We start from the raw sequence: 17,821 nt of genomic DNA, 5'->3' as shown, positions 1-17,821 counted from the left end.
CCCTCACTCAGTGAAATACAGCATTAATAGTCACCCACTCACACTCACTCTCCCACCCCCTCACTCAGTGAAATACAGCATTAATAGTCACCCACTCACACTCACTCTCCCATCCCCTCACTCAGTGAAATACAGCATTAACAGTCACCCACTCACACTCACTCTCCCATCCCCTCACTCAGTGAAATATAGCATTAATAGTCACCCACTCACACTCACTCTCCCATCCCCTCACTCAATGAAATATAGCATTAATAGTCACCCACTCACACTCACTCTCCCACCCCCTCACTCAATGAAATACAGCATTAATAGTCACCCACTCACACTCACTCTCCCATCCCCTCACTCAGTGAAATACAGCATTAATAGTCACCCACTCACACTCACTCTCCCATCCCCTCACTCAGTGAAATATAGCATTAATAGTCACCCACTCACACTCACTCTCCCATCCCCTCACTCAGTGAAATACAGCATTAATAGTCACCCACTCACACTCACTCTCCCACCCCCTCACTCAGTGAAATACAGCATTAATAGTCACCCACTCACACTCACTCTCCCATCCCCTCACTCGGTGAAATACAGCATTAATAGTCACCCACTCACACTCACTCTCCCATCCCCTCACTCGGTGAAATACAGCATTAATAGTCACCCACTCACACTCACTCTCCCACCCCCTCACTCAGTGAAATACAGCATTAATAGTCACCCACTCACACTCACTCTCCCACCCCCTCACTCAGTGAAATACAGCATTAATAGTCACCCACTCACACTCACTCTCCCATCCCCTCACTCAGTGAAATACAGCATTAATAGTCACCCACTCACACTCACTCTCCCATCCCCTCACTCAATACTCAATTGTATTAATATGATTGTATTATACACACTGTAGGTTACAATGAAAAGAAAAACTCCTCGAATTCTCATTCACTCACTTTCTTGTTCTCTCACTCACTGGAATACGACATTTCGATAATGTTCTTGAGTCCTAGATTACTGTGATTATTGATGTGTCTGTCAGTCTCTGTGTGATGCACTCCCATCAATTTTACGATAATGGCCTGCATTCATAATACTGAGCTACATGTGAGCTTTACATCTTAGCTAGCGGATAGAGTAAACCGGTCACATTAATGTGTATTGATGGTTTGGGTATATGGCATTATTTGAAATGTTTTTAATATTAAATAAGCTTTCACAACATCTGGTAGCGGATACCTAGTGACCAGTTCACTCCTCATCCAGAGGCTCCGAATGGTCTTATATCACTCGCTGACGACCTTTTAGGACCAATCTCTGTCCGATCCATGAGAAGACAGCTCAGCGGCTTAGACTATGGGCGATATGATATGTTCCCTATATATATATATCCAGTAAGAGTCATGGTTAGAAGATACATTGCCAGCGTCAGGCAAGCTGTTTATTTTTCAAGCCCTTATCTTTATTGCTATTTTTCTGTAATTTTGAAGAGGTGTGTAATTGTGTTTAGCTCTGCAGTACAGGAACCTAATGTGCTTATCTCGTGTAAAACACATATTTCCTTTGCTTATCAGATTTAAACACTGGAAGAATGAACTTAATGCAGAAAAATGTTTTGTCGAGCATAATTTGAATACATTGAGATCTCCAGTCTTTCTTTCGCGAGTTGCGGAGTGAGGGCGGCTAGTGATGTATTTCACATTCTGTGTATATTGAAATGAGTTTAGGCTTTTTGCTGCAAATTAAAGATGGCTTTACCTCCGAGTCTCTCCATGAGTTGGCAAGTTTGTATCAGTATGTCCCATGCTCATTCTTTATATTGTCATGGATCGGTATGTCCTCTCTGTGAGAATCAGGTCTCTGCTCTTCCTACTGACGAAGAGAATTGATTCCCAAACATAGAAACATAGAATGTGACGGCAGATAAGAACCAGATTCGGCCCATCTAGTCTGCCCAATTTTCTAAATACTTTCATTAGTCCCTGGCCTTATCTTATAGTTAGGATAGCCTTATGCCTATCCCACGCATGCTTAAACTCCTTTACTGTGTTAACCTCTACCACTTCAGCTGGAAGGCTATTCCATGCATCCACTACCCTCTCAGTAAAGTAATACTTCCTGATATTATTTTTAAACCTTTGTTCTTCTAATTTAAGACCATGTCCTCTTGTGGTAGTTTTTCTTCTTTTAAATATAGTATACATTGGAGAGTGAACCCTGCAGAGGGCACTTGGTTGGAGATGCCGGTCAGGCATGATATTCAGAATTATGCCCGTTCCTCTCTAGTTGTAACTACCGTATTTATTCGAGTATAACGCGCACACGTGTATAACGCGCACCCCTAATTTTCGATTAAAAATCGGTATAAAATTTTATACCGATTTTTAATCTAAAATTAGGGTGCTTGTTATACTCGAATAAATATTCGAGTGGGTGCTCGATAATACCGACCGCCGGGCTCATTACAAGCCCGGCGGTCCTGGGGGGGTGGGCAGCAAGCGTTTACTCACCTCCGTGCAGCTCCTCCAGCTTCCCAGTGTAAATCTCGTGAGACCCGCGGCCAGCTCTGACGACGTCAGAGCGTCAGAGCTGGCCGCGGGTCTCGGGAGATTTACACTGGGAAGCTGGAGGAGCTGCACGGAGGTGAGTAAACGCTTGCTGCCCTTCCCCCCAGGACCGCCGGGCTTGTAATGAGCCCGGCGGTCCTGGAAGGTATATTTATTCGAGTATAACGCGCACCCTTAATTTTAAATTAAAAATCGGTTAAAAAAAATGCGCATTATACTCGAATAAATACGGTAGTACTTATCCATGCAGGTAAACCAGACTAAAACCTAGTGGATCCCCAATGGATCTTTTATAAGACTTCCTGAGATTTCTCTGTTTGGGCCTAACCTAATTGTGTACTAGTGCAGGAGACCCGGATGATAAAACCGAAGAACGTGGGAACACGTTAATACACATAGTAAGTTAAAAAGCGATTAGAAAACATTAACCCTGAATATTATACAGGTTGAAGAGAACCATCATAGAACATGGTTATGTAGATTTTTGGAAAGATGTTATTTACAGTAGTCTTGGCTGCCCCAATATCCACCTGAATCGGTATTTTCCCCATTAAAATATATATTGAATAAATTTTTCTTTAGTGAATTTTCATTTCCTTTTTTTCCTCTGCCCCCCATCTTAGCGTGTCAGTGTAATGGACACAGTACGTGCGTTAACGGCAATGTGTGCGAGCAATGTAAGAATCTCACCACCGGGGAACATTGTGAAAACTGTATGGCCGGTTACTATGGAAACCCTACCAACGGAGGAGAATGCGAAGGTACCAATGTTATACAAAAATAAAGTATTTTATTCAGTGCCTTTTGGTTATTGAGACGTCATGTAAAATTTGTAAATGTGTTATTTATGTTTAGTCACTGTTACACGTGGGGTTCCGTCTTAATTAGCAAACTATACTCTTAAATCAGTATTGTCCCGAAATGAATAGAATGTTAAAACTGTGACATTATTCGCTTTGTTGTTTTGTAAATCGCCGTTAACAAGCACAGCGCGACAATCAGATTGACAGGGAATTCCGATGGTTGTCAGGATTTTAGTCATTCCCAGCTACCTTGGGATACCCCTAAAATATTTACCTTAAAGGTAAATGTCTAGGTCAATCAATACTAATTAACCCAGGTTTTATCTGAATATTACGTCTGTCCATGGGGCACAGGAACAGATATTTACAGACTATTTACAGAGATGTATTTTCTATGCTCCTTGTCTTATCTCTGACGGTAGCCAACATGGAAGGGAGGTTGATTAAAGTGTAATTAACTGAAAATTGGGAGAGAATTCTAAACATTGAGCAATCGCCACGGACACCAGAGCTAATCACCCCCTTCCATTAATCTTTCTTTGTAGCCCATCACCTTAACCTAACTATAAATATTATTTTTTATCAATATTCTAATCTGTCAGTAATATGATACACCAGACATTATTATTCTCTCAGTCTCGCCACACGTGCATCATTGGTTCACTAGACGCAGCTGTCATATCGCAATCGCAGTAGCTGGGAGATTAATTCCTGCCCCTATTGACAGATGAACATTTTTTGCTGGTTTATGGCGCTTTAAATAATTCTTAATAGTTCTTATTTCCTGAATTTGACAAAATGTTCCTGCGGTGTGTGCAGCACCTCTGTGGCAGGATGATGTATGAACTTGCATTTTATTCAGTGGGGATACATTAGCAAGCTAACCAAATAAGCTTTCTTGTCACCTTTACTAAATTATCCCGAGTGCAATAATGTCTGAAATCAATTCCTACACGCTGTAAATTCATACATTTTACCACTTGTTTCCCCATCCATACTTTGCAAACTGCAATTTTTTTAATAACATAAATAAGCTCCGTTTTTATTAGACTCACTGTAAGAGATTCACTGTGATTGCAGCCCCTTGGTATTTGCATGTTAAAGTATCTGTTTAATATTGGATTACAGGGAAGCCTTAGATCAGTTAGCACGACTCAACGCTCATTGATACGAAGAAAGTCTGCAATTACTTTCTATTTCCCAGAGTTTACATTCCATCGACAACATAGGTCTCTGTGTAAATGTAGTGTAAATTTGGGACTTAAAGTGATCTGGAGAGTTCTTACATCAATCAGTTCCAAGCAATATTTCTTACACATGACTATTAATTTCATGTAACTAGCTCCACTAAATGTACTTGTGATTACCATTTCACAGTACGAGTGTTTTCAGGATGGATGCAGCCATATTGCTGCAGCTGCGGGGGGCAGTGGTATTGCTGCAGCTGCGGGGGGGCAGTGGTATTGCTGCAGCTGCGGGGGGCAGTGGTATTGCTCCAGCTGCGCGGGGGCAGCCATATTGCTCCAGCTGCGCGGGGGCAGCCATATTGCTGCAGCTGCGCGGGGGCAGCCATATTGCTGCAGCTGCGCGGGGGCAGCCATATTGCTGCAGCTGCGCGGGGGCAGCCATATTGCTGCAGCTGCGCGGGGGATTAAAACATGCAAATAAATTAAGAAATGCTTTATATTACTGTATTACCTTGCTTGTCCCTCAATAAAAGTATTTGAAACTTTAGGCACCTCAGAAAGTAAGACCCCTGTCTGCAAGGTCACTTCTGACCATCTCAGCTAAGCCGTTTTAACAATGGCTGCAGAAACCAGAGGGGTAAGTTCTTAGCCATGATGCAATCTTAGACCATAGACCATCTTAGACCATAGGAAGCCGGCTCAATCAGGACGTAGCAGACCTTCATACTAAGGGGATACATACACAGTGACCAGACACTACAGCACTGGTGCCAAATCAACGGTCTCCATCACAGACCTACACTGCACACACTGTCCAATAAAGGGATTACATTTCTATACAACTCACAAGAGTGTTGGTAAAAAGGACCATTAAAGGGTTAAATAAGGAATTCTCCAGATATTTTACTGTACGATTTAATCATTGCTATTAGTCAATGGTCCAGCCCTCACTACTTAATCAAACTGTAAGTAACTGCCACTTAATGCCATATATCACCAAGCCCTGGCTTAGTGCTAATTGAAAGTTTATATATCTCCATGCATTATTGATTTATTCGAATTTCCGACTCCTGTGCTTATCAATAACGCCGTTTAAATAACAACCTTGAGAACCTTGCAGTGACCAGCGATCAGCATGTTTCTTATTTAGATAAAGCCTCCCATCCACACTAGCGATTTGTTAGAGACAAGAAACGAATAATGTGAATCTGGATTAACTCACTGTCATTCTCTTAAAAGAAAGTCTTTTAGTAAAACATTAATCTTTCCACATTCCCTATGCAATGGTACACACAGCAGTTAAATGACATTGGTGGAAGTTCTGTTGTACACCCAGCAGTGGGGTAACATTGTCAGAATATGTGTCATCATACACACAGCAGTGGGGTAACATTGTCAGAATATCTGTCATCATACACCCAGCAGTGGGGTAACATTGTCAGCATATCTGTCATCATACACACAGCAGTGGGGTAACATTGTCAGGATATGTGTCATCATACACACAGCAGTGGGGTAACATTGTCAGAATATCTGTCATCATACACACAGCAGTGGGGTAACATTGTCAGAATATCTGTCATCATACACACAGCAGTGGGGTAACATTGTCAGGATATCTGTCATCATACACACAGCAGTGGGGTAACATTGTCAGAATATGTGTCATCATACACACAGCAGTGGGGTAACATTGTCAGGATATGTGTCATCATACACACAGCAGTGGGGTAACATTGTCAGGATATCTGTCATCATACACTTAGCAGTGGGGTAACATTGTCAGGATATGTGTCATCATACACACAGCAGTGGGGTAACATTGTCAGGATATGTGTCATCATACACACAGCAGTGGGGTAACATTGTCAGGATATGTGTCATCATACACACAGCAGTGGGGTAACATTGTCAGAATATGTGTCATCATACACACAGCAGTGGGGTAACATTGTCAGGATATGTGTCATCATACACACAGCAGTGGGGTAACATTGTCAGCATATCTGTCATCATACACACAGCAGTGGGGTAACATTGTCAGGATATGTGTCATCATACACCCAGCAGTGGGGTAACATTGTCAGGATATGTGTCATCATACACCCAGCAGTGGGGTAACATTGTCAGGATATGTGTCATCATACACACAGCAGTGGGGTAACATTGTCAGCATATCTGTCATCATACACACAGCAGTGGGGTAACATTGTCAGAATATCTGTCATCATACACACAGCAGTGGGGTAACATTGTCAGGATATGTGTCATCATACACACAGCAGTGGGGTAACATTGTCAGGATATGTGTCATCATACACACAGCAGTGGGGTAACATTGTCAGGACATCTGTCATCATACACACAGCAGTGGGGTAACATTGTCAGGATATGTGTCATCATACACACAGCAGTGGGGTAACATTGTCAGGATATGTGTCATCATACACACAGCAGTGGGGTAACATTGTCAGAATATGTGTCATCATACACACAGCAGTGGGGTAAGATTGTCAGAATATGTGTCATCATACACACAGCAGTGGGGTAACATTGTCAGAATATGTGTCATCATACACACAGCAGTGGGGTAACATTGTCAGGATATGTGTCATCATACACACAGCAGTGGGGTAACATTGTCAGAATATGTGTCATCATACACACAGCAGTGGGGTAACATTGTCAGAATATCTGTCATCATACACCCAGCAGTGGGGTAACATTGTCAGGATATCTGTCATCATACACCCAGCAGTGGGGTAACATTGTCAGCATATCTGTCATCATACACACAGCAGTGGGGTAACATTGTCAGAATATCTGTCATCATACACCCAGCAGTGGGGTAACATTGTCAGAATATGTGTCATCATACACACAGCAGTGGGGTAACATTGTCAGAATATGTGTCATCATACACACAGCAGTGGGGTAACATTGTCAGCATATCTGTCATCATACACACAGCAGTGGGGTAACATTGTCAGAATATGTGTCATCATACACACAGCAGTGGGGTAACATTGTCAGAATATCTGTCATCATACACACAGCAGTGGGGTAACATTGTCAGAATATGTGTCATCATACACCCAGCAGTGGGGTAACATTGTCAGCATATCTGTCATCATACACCCAGCAGTGGGGTAACATTGTCAGGATATCTGTCATCATACACCCAGCAGTGGGGTAACATTGTCAGAATATCTGTCATCATACACACAGCAGTGGGGTAACATTGTCAGAATATGTGTCATCATACACACAGCAGTGGGGTAACATTGTCAGCATATCTGTCATCATACACCCAGCAGTGGGGTAACATTGTCAGGATATCTGTCATCATACACACAGCAGTGGGGTAACATTGTCAGGATATCTGTCATCATACACACAGCAGTGGGGTAACATTGTCAGAATATGTGTCGTTGTACACACAGCAGTGGGGAAAACATTGTCAGAATACGTGTCGTCGTACACACAGCAGTGGGGTAACATTGTCAGAATATGTGTCGTCTTACACACAGCAGTGGGGTAACATTGTCAGTATATCTGTCATCATACACACAGCAGTGGGGTAACATTGTCAGAATATGTGTCGTTGTACACACAGCAGTGGGGAAAACATTGTCAGAATATGTGTCGTCGTACACACAGCAGTGGGGTAACATTGTCAGAATATGTGTCGTCTTACACACAGCAGTGGGGTAACATTGTCAGAATATCTGTCATCATACACACAGCAGTGGGGTAACATTGTCAGAATATGTGTCATCATACACACAGCAGTGGGGTAACATTGTCAGAATATGTGTCATCATACACACAGCAGTGGGGTAACATTGTCAGAATATGTGTCATCATACACCCAGCAGTGGGGTAACATTGTCAGCATGCCTGTCATCATACACACAGCAGTGGGGTAACATTGTCAGGATATCTGTCATCATACACCCAGCAGTGGGGTAACATTGTCAGCATATCTGTCATCATACACACAGCAGTGGGGTAACATTGTCAGGATATGTGTCATCATACACACAGCAGTGGGGTAACATTGTCAGGATATGTGTCATCATACACACAGCAGTGGGGTAACATTGTCAGGATATGTGTCATCATACACACAGCAGTGGGGTAACATTGTCAGAATATGTGTCATCATACACACAGCAGTGGGGTAACATTGTCAGGATATGTGTCATCATACACACAGCAGTGGGGTAACATTGTCAACATATCTGTCATCATACACACAGCAGTGGGGAAACATTGTCAGGATATCTGTCATCATACACCCAGCAGTGGGGTAACATTGTCAGGATATGTGTCATCATACACCCAGCAGTGGGGTAACATTGTCAGGATATGTGTCATCATACACACAGCAGTGGGGTAACATTGTCAGCATATCTGTCATCATACACACAGCAGTGGGGTAACATTGTCAGAATATCTGTCATCATACACACAGCAGTGGGGTAACATTGTCAGGATATGTGTCATCATACACACAGCAGTGGGGTAACATTGTCAGGATATGTGTCATCATACACACAGCAGTGGGGTAACATTGTCAGGACATCTGTCATCATACACACAGCAGTGGGGTAACATTGTCAGGATATGTGTCATCATACACACAGCAGTGGGGTAACATTGTCAGGATATGTGTCATCATACACACAGCAGTGGGGTAACATTGTCAGAATATGTGTCATCATACACACAGCAGTGGGGTAACATTGTCAGAATATGTGTCATCATACACACAGCAGTGGGGTAACATTGGTGGGAGTGTGTTATTGTGCACACAGCAGTGGGTAACATTGTGTCGTTGTTCTAACAACAGTGGGTAGCATTGGTGGTATTTGTGTCATCGTACACATAGCAGAGGGTAGCATTGGTGGTATTTGTGTCATCGTACACATAGCAGAGGGTAGCATTGGTGGTATTTGTGTCATCGTACACATAGCAGAGGGTAGCATTGGTGGTATTTGTGTAATTGTACACATAGCAGTGGGTAGCATTGGGGGTATTTGTGTAATTGTACACATAGCAGAGGGTAGCATTGGTGGTATTTGTGTCATCGTACACATAGCAGAGGGTAGCATTGGTGGTATTTGTGTAATTGTACACATAGCAGAGGGTAGCATTGGTGGTATTTGTGTAATTGTACACATAGCAGAGGGTAGCATTGGTGGTATTTGTGTCATCGTACACATAGCAGAGGGTAGCATTGGTGGTATTTGTGTCATCGTACACATAGCAGAGGGTAGCATTGGTGGTATTTGTGTCATCGTACACAAAGCAGTGGGTAGCATTGGCGGGAATTGTGTCGGTAACATTGGCGGGAGTTGTGTCATTGTGCACACAGCAACCGAATGGACAAATCTAATAATCAGCAATGATCTGTCAGTTAAACTGAGTTGTGTGCAAGTTCTCAGGTATTCCTGGCTAGACTTCAATTCTTATTAATACATTGCCTGCAGTGTCTGATATTTTCCTGTGTAGACTTCAACTCCCATTATCCTCAGATGTCAGACTCCAGGTAACACCCAGCAATCATTCCTCCTTTCTACGCTATTCCAGCTTGGTGTTCAGTGCTACGTTCGGAGTTTGGCAGAGGCTGTGTTCGATGTATAACGCTGGCTAATAGCTCTTTCTGCCTAGGATCCATTAACCATCCATTAACCAGCCTCACATTCTATATTTCCATGTTCTGACAGACAATAAGAGCATTGAAGCGTTTGACTCTGGCCCTTTTCAGACTGTGGGGAGCGATTACTTGTGGCCGAGGATTCCCGTGCCGTGCTAAATGCCAATTTAACATATTTCTTCCAATTAGCCAGAGAAAATGATAAAAAGAGCAGTCAGGGTACAAAGAAGCTGATTAGCTGCAGTGGCGCTGTGAGTAACCGCGTAATATTAATATTTAATAAGGGCTAATATTATGCAAATTTCCCTCAAAGGTAATATTGTAACACTTTAAATAGGATGCATATTGCAGAAACTGCACATATTCAGCTCGGCTCTAGAGTTATGGAAACACGGATCTAGTGCCCTCTGGTGAGGCCACGAAAATGTCACGAGACACACAAAAACAGATAACCATTAGCAAAAATACTAAACTTCTCAACAAATAAATATTTAAAAGGTTAATACAGACTGTGAATACATATAGCAATGCATTCCTCCCAACATGGACAGAGAGGGACACTTTCATTGAGCGGAGTGGTCAGGGGCGGGGCTGTTCAGATTAAAGGCACACTATAGTCACCCAGACCACTTCAGCTCAATGAAGTGGTCTGGGTGCAATGTCCCTCAGGTTTTAACCCTTCACATGTAAACATAGCAGTTTCAGAGAAGGCTGTGTCAATCATAGCCAGGGGAGGTGTGGCTACGGCTGCATAAACAGAAACAAAGTGATTTAACTCCTAAATGTCAGAGAATCAAGCTGTGCTGCAGGGGCATGATCTATACACCAACACTGCTTCATTAAGCTAAAGTTATTTTGGTGACCATATTGTCAATTTAAGCCACTGGTTGGTATTTCTTTAGATTGAACATAATCAGAGTTTCAGACTTATCAGATTTTCTTTTGTGATGGTAATTTATCAATCAGTCTACAAGTGAGGTAAGGAGGGATATATATTGATAAACCATATTAAGTTAAAATCTGCACGCAATGCTTTAAAACAGAACTATAATATAAATGCATTTTTGTAGTATTTAATTTTTTCAATAAAATATATATTTTTAAACTGTGAATATTTAGCCGATATCTTGTCCCAAAGTTGCTGCTTACTGAGTGCAGTTATAAAAAGCATTCTTCTAATCCTGGCAGACGGATAACGAGTCATGGGTGAACATAAAAGATAATCCTTGGACTGATGATAAAGTCTGTATGATGGATCGGAGCCTGTGCATTCTAAATGGAGCTACCCAGTAATAAAAGAATATTTGATGGGCATCGAACGAGAGCGATGTGTGGCTAAAATCTCATAAAACATGCAATAAATCACCAGCTTCATTTAACCACATTTGTGTAGTTGCATTTTGTGCGCATGGCATTTCGCCAAGATGCAAGATTGAGTCAATCGGCTAGAATTAGATTGAATGTAACTTAATTGCTATTTTTGGGATTCTTGGTGATTTCACTAACATAATTAGCCGCATAATTGTTGGCTCAATAACGAATGGGGTTACATTTATAGTAATGTGGACGACATGTCAACAGAACTCGAAAAGTGTTTTCTCTCAAAATGAATAGATTGAGTGATCGTTTTATTTTTCCGTTCGCTATATATCCAGTCTGGATCTGTTTGTCAGCAGTTTTTTATTTTTTTTTTTTTTCATGCATTCTTCTTAAAGTTACCGCAAATTATACGTTTATACAACGGTTATTTTTTTTTATTAGCAAATATATTCTTTTTGGAATCATTTATCAAAGAGAAAAGTTACAATCTTGTATTTGATGATTATCAACACGTTAATGGCTGCCAACAATACTAACAATGTTGAAGTGATCAGTGACCCACAGTTAAAACTTTTACCATTATTGGATTAGTAAATATGGTGTGGATCCTGTCTGTCTCTCCACCCTCTGTATAGATCCTGTCTGTCTCTCCACCCTCTGTATAGATCCTGTCTGTCTCTCTACCCTCTGTATAGATCCTGTCTGTCTCTCCACCCTCTGTATAGATCCTGTCTGTCTCTCCACCCTCTGTATAGATCCTGTCTGTCTCTCTACTCTCTGTATAGATCCTGTCTGTCTCTCCACCCTCTGTATAGATCTTGTCTGTCTCTCCACCCTCTGTATAGATCCTGTCTGTCTCTCCACCCTCTGTATAGATCATGTCTGTCTCTCCACCCTCTGTATAGATCCTGTCTGTCTCTCCACTCTCTGTATAGATCCTGTCTGTCTCTCCACCCTCTGTATAGATCATGTCTGTCTCTCCACCCTCTGTATAGATCCTGTCTGTCTCTCCACCCTCTGTATAGATCCTGTCTGTCTCTCCACCCTCTGTATAGATCCTGCCTGTCTCTCCACTCTCTGTATAGATCCTGTCTGTCTCTCCACTCTCTGTATAAAACCTGTGTCTCTCCATCCTCCGTATAGATCCTGTCTGTCTCTCCACCTTCTGTATAGATCCTGTCTGTCTCTCCACAGTCTGTATAGATCCTGTCTGTCTCTCCACCCTCTGTATAGATCCTGTCTGTCTCTCCACCCTCTGTATTGATCCTGTCTGTCTCTCCACCCTCTGTATAGATCCTGTCTGTCTCTCTACCCTTTGTATAGATCCTGTCTGTCTCTCCACCCTCTGTATAGATCCTGTCTGTCTCTCCACCCTCTGTATAGATCCTGTCTGTCTCTCCACCCTCTGTATAGATCCTGTCTGTCTCTCCACCCTCTGTATTGATCCTGTCTGTCTCTCCACCCTCTGTATAGATCCTGTCTGTCTCTCTACCCTTTGTATAGATCCTGTCTGTCTCTCCACCCTCTGTATAGATCCTGTCTGTCTCTCCACCCTCTGTATAGATCCTGTCTGTCTCTCCACCCTCTGTATAGATCCTGTCTGTCTCTCCACCCTCTGTATAGATCCTGTCTGTATCTCTACCCTCTGTATAGATCCTGTATGTCTCTCCACCCTCTGTATAGAACCTGTCTGTCTCTCCACCCTCTGTATAGATCCTGTCTGTCTCTCCACCCTCTGTATAGATCCTGTCTGTCTCTCCACCCTCTGTATAGATCCTGTCTGTCTCTCCACCCTCTGTATAGATCATGTCTGTCTCTCCACCTCTGTATAGATCCTGTCTGTCTCTTCACCCTCTGTATAGATCATGTCTGTCTCTCCACCCTCTGTATAGATCTTGTCTGTCTCTCCACCCTCTGTATAGATCCTGTCTGTCTCTCCACCCTCTGTATAGATCATGTCTGTCTCTCCACCCTCTGTATAGATCCTGTCTGTCTCTCCACTCTCTGTATAGATCCTGTCTGTCTCTCCACCCTCTGTATAGATCATGTCTGTCTCTCCACCCTCTGTATAGATCCTGTCTGTCTCTCCACCCTCTGTATAGATCCTGTCTGTCTCTCCACCCTCTGTATAGATCCTGCCTGTCTCTCCACTCTCTGTATAGATCCTGTCTGTCTCTCCACTCTCTGTATAAAACCTGTGTCTCTCCATCCTCCGTATAGATCCTGTCTGTCTCTCCACCTTCTGTATAGATCCTGTCTGTCTCTCCACAGTCTGTATAGATCCTGTCTGTCTCTCCACCCTCTGTATAGATCCTGTCTGTCTCTCCACCCTCTGTATTGATCCTGTCTGTCTCTCCACCCTCTGTATAGATCCTGTCTGTCTCTCTACCCTTTGTATAGATCCTGTCTGTCTCTCCACCCTCTGTATAGATCCTGTCTGTCTCTCCACCCTCTGTATAGATCCTGTCTGTCTCTCCACCCTCTGTATAGATCCTGTCTGTCTCTCCACCCTCTGTATAGATCCTGTCTGTATCTCTACCCTCTGTATAGATCCTGTATGTCTCTCCACCCTCTGTATAGAACCTGTCTGTCTCTCCACCCTCTGTATAGATCCTGTCTGTCTCTCCACCCTCTGTATAGATCCTGTCTGTCTCTCCACCCTCTGAATAGATCCTGTCTGTCTCTCCACCCTCTGTATAGATCATGTGTCTCTCCACCCTCTGTATAGATCATGTGTCTCTCCACCCTCTGTATAGATCCTGTCTGTCTCCCCACCCTCTGTATAGATCCTGTCTGTCTCTCCACCCTCTGTATAGATCCTGTCTGTCTCTCCACCCTCTGTATAGATCATGTCTGTCTCTCCACCTCTGTATAGATCCTGTCTGTCTCTTCACCCTCTGTATAGATCATGTCTGTCTCTCCACCCTCTGTATAGATCCTGTCTGTATCTCTACCCTCTGTATAGATCCTGTCTGTCTCTCCACCCTCTGTATAGAACCTGTCTGTCTCTCCACCCTCTGTATAGATCCTGTCTGTCTCTCCACCCTCTGTATAGATCCTGTCTTTCTCTACACCCTCTGTATAGAACCTGTCTGTATCTCCACCCTCTGTATAAATCCTGTCTGTCTCTCCACCCTCTGTATAGATCCTGTCTGTATCTCTACCCTCTGTATAGATCCTGTCTGTCTCTCCATCCTCTGTATAGATCCTGTCTGTCTCTCCACCCTCTGTATAGAACCTGTCTGTCTCTCCATCCTCTGTATAGATCCTGTCTGTCTCTCCACCCTCTCTATAGATCCTGTCTGTCTCTCCACCCTCTGTATAGATCCTGTCTGTATCTCTACCCTCTGTATAGATCCTGTCTGTCTCTCCACCCTCTGTATAGATCCTGTCTGTCTCTCCACCCTCTGTATAGATCCTATCTGTCTCTCCACCCTCTGTATAGATCATGTCTGTCTCTCCAACCTCTGTATATATCCTGTCTGTCTCTTCACCCTCTGTATAGATCCTGTCTGTCTCTCCACCCTCTGTATAGAACCTGTCTGTCTCCCCACCCTCTGTATAGATCCTGTCTGTCTCTCCACCCTCTGTATAGAACCTGACTGTCTCTCCACCCTCTGTATAGATCCTGTCTGTCTCTCCACCCTCTGTATAGATCCTGTCTGTCTCTCCACCCTCTGTATATATCCTGTCTGTCTCTCCATCCTCTGTATAGATCCTGTCTGTCTCTCCACCCTCTGTATAGATCGTGTCTGTCTCTCCACCCTCTGTATAGATCGTGTCTGTCTCTCCACCCTCTGTATAGATCATGTCTGTCTCTCCACCCTCTGTATAGAACCTGTCTGTCTCTCCACCCTCTGTATAGATCCTGTCTGTCTCTCCACCCTCTGTATAGATCCTGTCTGTCTTTCCACCCTCTGTATAGATCATGTCTGTCTCTCCACCCTCTGTATAGAACCTGTCTGTCTCTCCACCCTCTGTATAAAACCCACCTGTCTCTCCACCCTCTGTATAGATCCTGTCTGTCTCTATTTTCATTTTGCTTCATCAGTGGCAGGAAGCAGTTAAGCAGTGGATTCAATATCCTCATTATAAGAGCAGTGTATGTAACCACGTATCCGTGGATCCAGTATCATCATTATAAGAGCAGTGTATGTAACAACGTATCCGTGGATCCAGTATCCTCATTATAAGAGCAGTGTATGTAACCACGTATCCGTGGATCCAGTATCCTCATTATAAGAGCAGTGTATGTAGTCCCAGGAAATCAGATACATGATTTAGAAATATGTTGTGATGGCTGGTGACGGGAGAAATGTTAGGTAAATTGGGAGATAACACGAGGGGGGCTTAACAAGAGGATGGATGGTTATTGGATGTTTCAGTTCATTTAGCGATCTAGTTCCTTTTGCTCTGCTTGTATGGATCTGGTTTTACTCTGGTACTCTGGTTCTATCGGTACTCTGGTTCTATCGGTACTCTGGTTCTATCGGTACTCTGGTTCTATCGGTACTCTGGTTCTATCAGTACCCTGGTTCTATCAGTACTCTGGTTCTATCGGTACTCTGGTTTAATTAATATGTTGGTTCTATCAGTACTCTGGTTCTATCGGTACTCTCGTTTAATTAGTACGTTGGTTCTATCAGTACTCTGGTTTAATTAGTACGTTGTTCTATCGGTACTCTGGTTTAATTAGTACTCTGGTTCTATCGGTACTCTGGTTTAATTAGTATGCTGGTTCTATCAGTACTCTGGTTCTATCGGTACTCTCGTTTAATTAGTACGTTGGTTCTATCAGTACTCTGATTCTATCAGTACTCTGATTCTATCAGTACTCTGGTTCTATCGGTACTCTGGTTCTATCGGTACTTTGGTTCTATCAATACTCTGGTTCTATCAGTACTCTGGTTTAATTAGTATGTTGTTCTATCGGTACTCTGGTTTAATTAGTACGTTGTTCTATCGGTACTCTGGTTTAATTAGTACGTTGTTCTATCGGTACTCTGGTTTAATTAGTATGTTGGTTCTCTCAGTACGCTGGTTCTATCGATACTCTGGTTTAATTAGTATGTTGGTTCTATCGATACTCTGGTTTAATTAGTATGTTGGTTCGATCGGTACTCTGGTTCGATCAGTACTCTGGTTCTATCGGTACTCTGGTTTAATTAGTACGTGTCAGGATCGGGACAGGGATCCAACACGCAGAGTACAAAGAGTGGAAAGGTACGTATACCGGGCCTTAGAATGGCCGGACTAACGTACCGAGAGTAATAAAGAATAGTCAGAGACAAGCCGAGGTCGAGGGAACGAGAAGACAGATAAGCGAGAGACAAGCCGGGTCAAGGGATAACAGAGAAGCAGGGTAGTACAACGAGCCGAGTCAAAACCAATAGAGCAAACTAGAATACCAGAGCACTGAGTGACTAGACAAGCTAGAACCACGACAGGGCAATGAGCTGAAGTGAGGAGTAAGCTTAAATACCCTGGCTCTGGATGGAAATCACGCCTCTGACAAGTACCGATAGGATATCGGACACTTGAGTGACAGGTCGCTCGTGATAGCGTCATGACGTCACGTATTGAGCGTCCTGCTAGAAAAGGACGTGGATTCCTCGCGGCCGGTGTTTAAGTGACTGGATGAACCGCGAGGAACGGAGGAAACAGCTCGCCTGGACGGATAAACCACCAAGTCTCTACCTCCCTTAGAGGTAGAGGCCTCAGGTACCCTGACAGTACCCCCCCTCTCAGATACGCCCACCGGGCGGAATGAACCGGGGCGAGATGGGAAGCGGAGGTGAAATGCTCTGCGAAGGCGAGAAGCATGAACGTCCTCCTGAGGTACCCAACTCCTCTCCTCAGGACCATATCCCCTCCAGTTGACCAGATATTGCAATTTTCCCCTTGAAATTCTGGAGTCAATGATGGAGCTGACCTCGTACTCCTCCCGACCCTCCACCTGAACAGGACGAGGCGAGGAGACCTTAGAGGAGAATTTGTTGCAAATAAGAGGTTTCAACAAGGAGACATGAAAAGAGTTAGGAATGCGTAAGGCAGGTGGCAGAGCAAGGCGATACGCAACCGGATTGATACGAGTGAGAACCCTGTAAGGGCCTATGTAGCGAGGAGCAAATTTCATAGATGGAACTTTTAGGCGAATATTCTTAGTACTCAACCATACCCTATCCCCAGGAACAAAAACAGGAGCCGCTCTTCTATGTTTGTCAGCGTGTTTCTTGAACAGCGAGGAACTATGTAATAGAATTTGCCGAGTCTGATCCCATAATTTCT

General features: G+C 43.4%; 1 protein-coding gene across 1 annotated transcript in view; it reads left to right on the top strand.

Annotated features, from left to right (window-relative positions):
- Positions 1-17,821, top strand: part of ATRNL1 (attractin like 1) — a 716,247-nt gene that overhangs the window by 216,656 nt on the left and 481,770 nt on the right. The window contains exon 19 of the mRNA XM_063434704.1: positions 3,185-3,322. Coding sequence (XP_063290774.1) covers positions 3,185-3,322 — 138 coding nt within the window. The remainder of the gene's footprint in view (positions 1-3,184; positions 3,323-17,821) is intronic.

This window comes from Pelobates fuscus, chromosome 10 (genome assembly GCF_036172605.1).
Source record: "Pelobates fuscus isolate aPelFus1 chromosome 10, aPelFus1.pri, whole genome shotgun sequence".
NCBI lineage: Eukaryota > Metazoa > Chordata > Amphibia > Anura > Pelobatidae > Pelobates > Pelobates fuscus.
This window is presented reverse-complemented; position numbering and strand designations above follow the sequence as displayed.